This window comes from Theobroma cacao, chromosome 10, assembly GCF_053813885.1.
Source record: "Theobroma cacao isolate CCN51 chromosome 10, ASM5381388v1, whole genome shotgun sequence".
NCBI classification, from domain to species: domain Eukaryota; kingdom Viridiplantae; phylum Streptophyta; class Magnoliopsida; order Malvales; family Malvaceae; genus Theobroma; species Theobroma cacao.
Genome location: NC_142648.1, coordinates 19,173,497 through 19,182,307, shown reverse-complemented (window position 1 = coordinate 19,182,307; position 8,811 = coordinate 19,173,497). Strand labels below are relative to the sequence as shown.

General features: G+C 36.3%; 1 protein-coding gene across 4 annotated transcripts; it reads left to right on the top strand.

The window, feature by feature from the left end:
• The first annotated feature begins 299 nt into the window (after positions 1-299).
• LOC18586779 (transcriptional regulator ATRX) lies at positions 300-8,811 on the top strand. Of its 4 annotated transcripts, none has more exons than XM_018129534.2 (6): positions 300-414; positions 565-655; positions 1,681-1,798; positions 1,953-2,386; positions 2,782-3,133; positions 7,347-8,811. In XM_018129534.2, the coding sequence occupies exons 2-6, from the start codon at positions 621-623 to the stop codon at positions 8,532-8,534; spliced, it is 2,127 nt and encodes a 708-aa protein (XP_017985023.2). In that variant the 5' UTR covers positions 300-414; positions 565-620; the 3' UTR covers positions 8,535-8,811. The 4 variants fall into 4 exon arrangements, with proteins under 4 accessions (XP_017985023.2, XP_007010393.3, XP_007010395.3 ...); XM_007010331.3 differs by having other exon boundaries at positions 317-655; positions 2,782-2,879; positions 3,012-3,133; XM_018129535.2 differs by having other exon boundaries at positions 320-414; positions 568-655.

The following is an 8,811-nucleotide window of genomic DNA, read 5'->3' as shown; positions in this document are numbered from 1 at the left end:
AATAATGAAAATAATAATATGCCAAAAGAATATATTATGATGAGGGCAATTGAAAACCATAATAGTAATGATTAAGGCTGTAATCATAACAACAGTGAAACACAAAAGATTAACAAAATATAAAGAAAAAACTATATGATAGCATAATAATTATACAAAATTTGATGTCATTTATTTTTTAACCTCATAAAAAAATTAATTAATGAAAAAAGGGATAAATAAAAGAAGAGAAGTGACAGAAAGATAGCAGAAAAGGTCGTGTGGGCCACGTTGTGTCCAAATGGACGTCTTCCAAATAAAGAAACTTCTGCCTGCTTTCTTCATTCCCAACGGACCCCTCCAAGTGAAAATTAGTGAAACAAAAGTCATCCAACTCCATATTGGCTTCCCCTTCCATGGAGTTTGCTTTCTAACGTATTCTTCACACTTCTCTCTCTCTCTCTCTCATTTCTTCCCTTGCTTTCCTTCTGAATCAAAAAGAAAAAAAAACCTTGTTTTCCTCACTCATCGTACTCTATATTCTATCTGATTCTTTTTGTCTCTTTTTTTTGTTTTTTATCAAAGAAGCTGACTTTTTGGGGTATTGGGAGTGTAGCTGATCAAAGTCTACAGCTTCTAAAATGCATAATTCTGATCAAGTAAAGCAAGATCAAAGGTAAATAAATCTGGGTATTTCTTTCTTTTTAAAATTTTTGATGCTCTTAGTTAGTTTTTTATGTTGTTGAAGTATTGTTAGCTCATGGGTTGTTTTTCTCATCCCTTATTTTTTCAGGTATGAGCTTTCTCTTTGTATTTAGATTACTTTAAAGTTCATGGATTAGTATTTTGTTGCTTGCTTCGTTGTTTGGGTTGTTGAGAGGAGTGAGCTGTTGTTAAGAAGCTAAGATTTCAGTTAGAGTTGAGTGTCACAATAGAAACCCGGTTTTAGCTATGCATAAGCATTTTTCTCTAGAGAGATAGGAGAGTTAAGTGTTCGAATTGGATCGATCAGGAATTTGATAGGGGAGTCATTTGGAATATCATTTTTTTTCGAGATTGGGTTGGGGATGCGTCTCTTTACAAAGTTTGCTAGCAAAAGAGCTTAGGAAAGCATGAGAACTGCTCATGCTGATCCTACTTTGATTTTTCAAGCTATGGTGGCTGATATTGGAGCTAATTTTAGAGGTTTAGAGTGCCGCTTTAGTTGTAGTTGGTGGTAAACTCTCATAAGGGCTAGGATTTAGTTTCGGATGTACCTAAAACGTGGTTACTTACTGTTATTGTTGCTTGTTTAGTTTCCCACTGATTTTTTTTTTCTTTAACGGTAGTTCCCTTTCTCTGGAGGGAGCCTCTTGATACCTTGGAAGTACATGTTTCTGTGCCTTTAAAGCAAGCCTTCCTGCGTACATTTTTTTGATAAATAAGTTCATTTATTCATAAGGAGAAACTAAAGTTTTGATGTAAAGATCATATAAGGTTTTGTGTCTTTGCGTTAGCTGTAGTAATTGTTTGTATTTTTGTGGATGAATTGATGGAACCTTGGTTTTTGGAGTTTGGACGTTTCTTTCTATTTATATGAAGCACCATGCATGCTTGGTGTACTTGAATGGGGAGGAGGGAACATGTTGAACTTTTGTAAAGTTGTACTAAATTAGGTTTGCTGTTTGATTTTGGGTGATTATTTTGCCCTTGTTTTGTCAGGACAACTTGCAATGTGGAGGATTCCACAATGACCATTGAATTCCTTCGAGCACGGTTACTGTCTGAACGATCTGTCTCAAAAAGTGCAAGGCAGAGAGCTGATGAACTGGCGAAAAGGGTATTTTTTCGTGTTATTCTTAGGTCTTTTTAGATTAGCTGGTTTTGGTTCTCTCTCTCCCTCTCTCTTTCTCTCTGTCTATCTGTGTTTATATATAGCATAAATATAGACTCTTCATTTCATGGCTTATAATGTTGGTATTTATATGACTTAGGTTGCTGAACTGGAGAAACAGCTAAAATTTGTGTCTGTCCAAAGGAGGAGGGCTGAAAAGGCTACAGCAGATGTTCTTGCTATTTTGGAGAATAATGGGGTAAGTGATATATCTGAGGAACTTGATTCAAGCTCTGACCAGGATGCACCTTTTGAATCCAACATAAATAATGGTTCGACTAAAGAAGAGGAGAGCTCTGTCACTTCAAAAGTGAGACAAAAAGAGTCAGAGGAACTTTCAGGTTCTGAATTTGATTGTTCTTCAGCATCTGGTAGAAGTTTGTCTTGGAAAGGCCGCAAGAGTGCTTCTCATTCTCCTGAAAGGTATAAAGATAAACTTGTGAGAAGTCGCAATAGTTTTGCATCTATGAGTTTTTCATCCCGAAAACACCGCCAGGGAAAATCATGCCGGCAGATAAGACGTCGGGAATCAAGGTTAGTACATGATTCTGTCTTTTATTGTATCACAAGATGTGGTATGCGCCCCCACCACCCCCCTTGTCTGTTCTTTTTCCTAATGACAATATATATAAATATATATAGACTAATGGGGAAGGGATGAAGGAATGAAAAGAAACAAAAAGAAAGAATAAAAGGAGATGAAGACAATACATTTTATTTTGAAACTGTAGAATTAAAAGATCAAAATGAAAGAATATTATTACAAGGATCATTCTTTCCTTTTTCTTTGTAAAAATGATTTCAGTTGAGAATTTTCTTCATCTGGGTGCATGTTAAGTTCTTGCATGTATAACATGGATTTCCTCATAGGTATTTACTCTCATTAGTCAAGTAAACAAAAATTTATCTATGCTTGCTTTATTTATCAGATCAGTAGCAGAGGAGCTTAAATCAGACAATATCATGGTTGATCCACAAGTAAAAGGACTTGAAAACTCTTCAGAAGTAAATGCCAATCACTCCACAGGTGGGCCTCATATTTTGCCAATGGGTTCTGAAATTCATGAGAATAAAAGTACAGTGGACAATCTACATTCAGATGCCTTAAAGAATGAAAGAAATGTAACCGGTTTTGATCTTGATTTTCATGGGTATGAAGGAGAGAAAGACATGGAAAAGGCACTAGAACATCAAGCACAACTCATTGTCCATTATGAAGCAATGGAAAGGGCCCAAAGAGAATGGGAAGAGAAGTTCAGAGAAAAAAACAGTAGTTCACCGGTATGTTTTGGCAACACCTATTTGATAGAAATAGTTTTAAGTTCTTTTGCTTTCTTAGTTCTGATATCAAGCTAAATCATTTCGTGTATTTTTGTGTTCATGGAAAACCAGAAGTAAATTCCATGATAGACATATTTAGTTCTAGTTACTTTATTGGCATTTTAAAATTTCTTGAGCAAAGGAAGTCAATTTTCTACTAGACTAGGAAGGCATCTAGTGCAAAAAGTTTGCTTTTTTCTTTTCCTCCCAGTTGAATATATATTCTCTGGATTTATATATCATGCTTGCTTTTGTAATTACTGGATGCTTGTTATCTCTCTCATACTGGCATATGAAGTTGCAGCTTTGTCATAGTGCCCAATATTGGTGTTGTTAAAATGCATGTCTAGATGATATTGGATAGAATTATTTAGGGCATGTTCTCTGGTGCTGGATCTTCAGGGCTTCTGCAGTACTTTTTTTGCGCTTTGGAACTGGTTTTTCTTTTTTCATTTATAAGCACTTTGGAATTAGTTTTAATTGCACTTAAAGTAGTAATGGCAGCCTGACATCTGTACTGTCATGGTGTTGAGAAGTATAATATTTGGTGTCTAATTCTACCAAGAGCAGTTGAAAAGAGTTTTAATGGATTTAAGGCATAAGTATTGTGATTAATTATGATTTTTCAGGAAATGTATTTCAGAATTGATGAAGAAAGCTGGTTGTTTGTTAATATAGGCTGGAAATTTGAAATTTGAAGATAGAGCAAAGCTTAAAATGTAGACAATTTCATCTTATGTTCAAATGAAGGAAATGCGACGTGGCAAAAATATATGTTGCCACTTGTCCTAGCTCAAGTTGTAAGGGTGGGCACGGATTGGATAGAGAACTTAGATTCAAGCTGTAGTGCTCCCTCAGGTACAAAAAAAATAAAAAAAAACTGTAGGTCTGTGGACTTATCTTCAATTGAATTTGGAAAATGAGTGACTGGAGGTTGTCCTTTTTCTTTTCTTGGTTGGGGGAGGGTTGGGTGGATTTGATTAGGTTTGGCTAAGCTCCACTACAGTTGCTTGGTGGTTAGCAAATGTCCTATCTCTTTTAGACTGAATTATCTTTTATTTTTTTGTGAGATGACAATACTCTCTCTCTCTCTCAGATGCACAGGCACAGTTGCTGAAATTGGTAGCTGTTTTGTAGCCAATAATTCTACTTATATCTCTATCTACAATTAGCCTAATTTTGAAGTTAGAATCAATTTCTAAATAGGGGTCAACTGCAATTTTGGCTATGTAGATTTTTTTATAGGATATTTTGAAATTCTAATAAAAGAATGCTGAGATTTGGTTCTAAAGATGGGATCCTTGTTAACTTTGTACTATGGGCTTGTGTCACCTAGGAAATTCCTCTGTTATCTACATTAATTCAAAGAGTGAGGCCACTTGCTCTGGTGAAACTACTGACATTTGCTAACCTCCTGAAAACATGGTGGTGGTAAGCAATGCCGGAAACATTTTATGTGTAGGATAATGATTCCAATTAGGAAACTAACTCAATTTTGACTAGAGATGACATGTCCAGCAAATTTGAATTTATGAAGATCCTTAACTCTAAATACTTTAGAGGATATTGGTAATTTTGAGCAGGCAAGATGAATACATAAATAAATATCACTATAAGCTTGATAATATTTAGAAGCATTGCAGGTAATTAAGCTTTAGAGTTTACATTCTTTTTCTCTTCCCTTGTTGTCTGGATCAGTCTCTTTCTTTACGTGTGTGTGTGTCTGTGTCTGAGCATTCATGGATACCTTTTGTTGCTAGTTTTACCCATGCGATAATATCAACCTGCTCTTAAGTTTTTTTGCAAACCTGCTGTTAATAATGGATTTATTTAGGGTGGAACCACAATTAAATTGGAAAGGATGTAAAGATCATAAAAATATTGGTTGCTGGGACAAGAACTCCAACTTCAGAATCTCAAGAATTAAGAAATGTTGACTAGTTTACACAACTATGAAGTACAAACTAAAAATGCCACTGTAGGTGCTCAATTTTTTGCAAAATAAAATTACCAATATAACCTTGTTCCTAAGCATGCCTTGCAAGTAATTTTTGTAGTATGTATACAATTGAATTGGTGGGTTTAATGTCAAGACTACTGTCAATGTCCATGGGTTAATCCATTTTTGTGGGATGCTTTGGAGAGTTTGATTTGATGGGCTTGAATATTATGTTAGTAAAGATTCTCCCCTTAACCTTTATCTAGACTGTGAGTGTCTTCCTTGTATCATAGTCTACACACAGGACCATCTCTACCTTTTTTGTTCTAGTAGCCAATCACCTTAGATTGCAATTTAGCCCTCAATACGCAGAGTGAGTTAACATGAATATCTAATTGATGCATTAATTAAAGCTAGAGGCCAATATATGGGGTATGCTAACTTCATTTTGAAGGGGGTTGGTTCTGCAAAGAGACTTTCTGTATAGAATTCTTCTCTCCCAGCTGCCTCTTGCTTTCTGCTTTCAATTCTAACTACCTGCTTCCTAGTTCCAATCCTCACTTCCCACGACTTCCAAATTCCAAGTCATCCTACTTCCTGTAATAAGCATGACACTCATTGGTCTGGCTTAGCCTTCGCTCAGCTCTCTTTACTTTATTATGTTCCTTAATTGGTGACAATATGCCACCCGATACCAAAACCATATGGACTCTATAACTGAAACCTTCTCAAAATAAAACCCACAGGACTGCCCAACCTCCTATGCCAAATGTGAATTTATAATTATCCTTACCTATGGAAACCCTAAAGAACATCAATAAGTTAAGCCAGTAGCATCATGAGCTAAATATATATTAAACTGCTTGATATAAGCTTCTGATTGTTCCAGTCTTTCTGTTTTGTCTTGAGCTTATTGTCTCTATCAGTCTCTTTCTCCTGTATGTCTTTGTGGATATTCTTCTTTGCAAGTTTAGTAAGTCAATTCGAGTTATAGTCACAACAAAAAACTAATGTTTATCTGATCTGTTTATCTTATCTGCATATCTTGTCCAAACAATGTCTTCTATTTTTTAGTTCTCTTTAGTAATAAAATGAATATGATATTGGATTCATTTATGGTGGAAAAAATAGCTCAAGGAATATTTTCCGAGATTCTATTTTAGCCTTTGAACTTTCTTATCTTGGTGCCTCTTGGTGTCTTTAGCATATGCCATTTTTGGTATCTGGTTATGCTGTGATAACAAGTTTCTCTGGTAATTTTGAATTAGATTAGGCATTTATGGTAGTTTCAAGCCATCTTTAGCTTTTTTGGCACTCTTTCCTAGTTTTATTCTGACTCCAAAAACATGGGAGGAAGCAGGAGAAATATTTGCAATACAAGTCTCACTGTTGAAGAGTCCCAGGAAATTTTCATTATCCTTATCATGAAGCATAGTCAGTTATGCATTGATAACATTTCAATGGCTCTACTCTGATGCACTTTCAACTCTATTCTCATGCATTTGGTTTTGTTTTTCCTCCAGCAGGGAAAAGGGGATGGAATGAGGTTAATATTGCTCAAATGAGTAGGAAATGCCTATGGATATACTGCTTCCTTTCATTGAGCTTTACTATTTAAGACTTGTTGCATCCTGCAAGATTGTGACTAAATGCCTTGGAAGGTTCTATATAAATTTGGAAGAAAATTAAGGATGTTTCCAAATTGAATAAGTGATAAGATTCTTAGCAAAGGAAAATGTAGATGCACATACATATATATCCAGTTAGAAGAGGGAATGACACTTATCCATTAGTATTACGATTAGTGCTTTTACAGGATTTTCAAGTATGCCATGAGGCGTATTTATATCCAGTCAGAGGAAATAGCTCCTGTCCCTTAGTTTCTACCTCTGCAGTCTATGCTACTCTTCCATGTATGCTATGAGATACCAGCATATATGGCCCAAAACCGTAAAATGTTAAATACTTTTCTTATACAGCAAAAGGTCACTTGGCTCTGCCTGTTGGTAGAAGGCATTGCTATCATTTTCGTTGTTGTGGTTTCTATATGCACTGTTGCTTTTAGTAATTGCTTATTTTTTTCCTTTTAACTTATTATTGATTGATTGCAATTAATAATAAGGATAGTTGAACCTATCTCATGCTGTCTAGATAGTTTATGAATGTTCTCGTTACATAAGTGAAATCTTGCTTGTGAATACTAACATCATGGTCTTTTGGTCATAAATTATTTAGGATTCATGTGATCCTGGGAACCACTCAGATGTCACTGAGGAAAGAGACGAGATCAAGGCACAAGCTCAATATGTATCTGGGACAGCCACCTCACAAGTCCAAGGGGCCGAGGAAGAACACATTAGCTTCTCTGCAGAATTACCCAAAATTCACTCCAATGATCTTGTACCACCTTCACAGGCTGATATGGATCGCTTACAGGATTGGAGATATAGCCATTCCATTTCTCCTGAATCTCTAAATCCCAACTCCCCAGGTCAAAAGTTAACATTTCTCATGGCAAAGGAAAATCATCATCAGAGTATGCAGAGCAACAATTCTCCTAATAGCTCCCATCACTTTGCCCACCCACATGATTCCCCTGGGAACCAAGCAGTGCAACACATTTCATCTGATTTGGGCAGTCATTCGTGTCGAGAACTTCCACGAAACAAAAATGAGCTGTATGCATTGGTGCCACATGAAACATCTGGCAGGTTTACTGGTGTACTGGATTCACTTAAACAAGCTAGGTTGTCATTACAACAGAAAATCAGTACATTGTCACTGGTAGAAGGTGCATCTGTAGGAAAAGCAATTGAAACCTCTGGTTCTGGAAGAAAAGTTGGGGAGAGGGTAGAGATTCCTCTTGGATGCTCTGGACTCTTCAGGGTACCAACCGACATTTCAGTAGAGGCCCCTAAAGCGAATTTTCTGGGTTCAAGTTCACAATTAAGTTTGGCGAACCACTACCCTGATAGAGGAGTTGCACCAACTGCTAGCAACCATCTTCTCACTACCTCTTTTATGAACACTCAATCGAGTAGTTCTAGTAATTATCAGCCAGTTTCTAGTGATCGCTTTTTCAGTGGCCCTTACATGTATCCTAGAACAAGTTCTTCTCCATTCCCAACTGCATTTGCTTCATCTGGTTATATCAAGGATGATCAAATTCTCACTGGTCAATGTGAGGAGACAGGGTCAAGATTATCCACTCCGAAACCGAGTTTTGATCCTTCCTTGGAACCAGTCCTACCCTCATCCAGTCTACAGAATTATCCCACTTTTCCCTCATATCCTGACCTAGTGCCACAGATACACGCTAAAGAAGGATTTCCAGCGTTCCATACAACCAGATCAGTTGGGGCAACTCCTGATTGGTTTTCATTTTATGACAGCCATTTTAGACCAGATATCCATAGATTGTAGCACAGCCATTGAGATTGTTGTAACTTACTTACATTTCATCTTATTCAAGAGAGATACTTGCTCCATATATTAAGATGCCAGCCTTGTGGTCATATCGTTTATAAGGCCATTTCTGTATCATTATCTCTTTCTATTTTCTGTAGTAGTTAAAGATAGAGTATGTAAAGAGATGCAACTGAATTTGTATACGTATTTTTCTCATTACTGTCCCTGTTTACATACATACTTTTGTACGAATAAACTTATATATGCTCTCATCAGAATTTTTTCTTCCCTA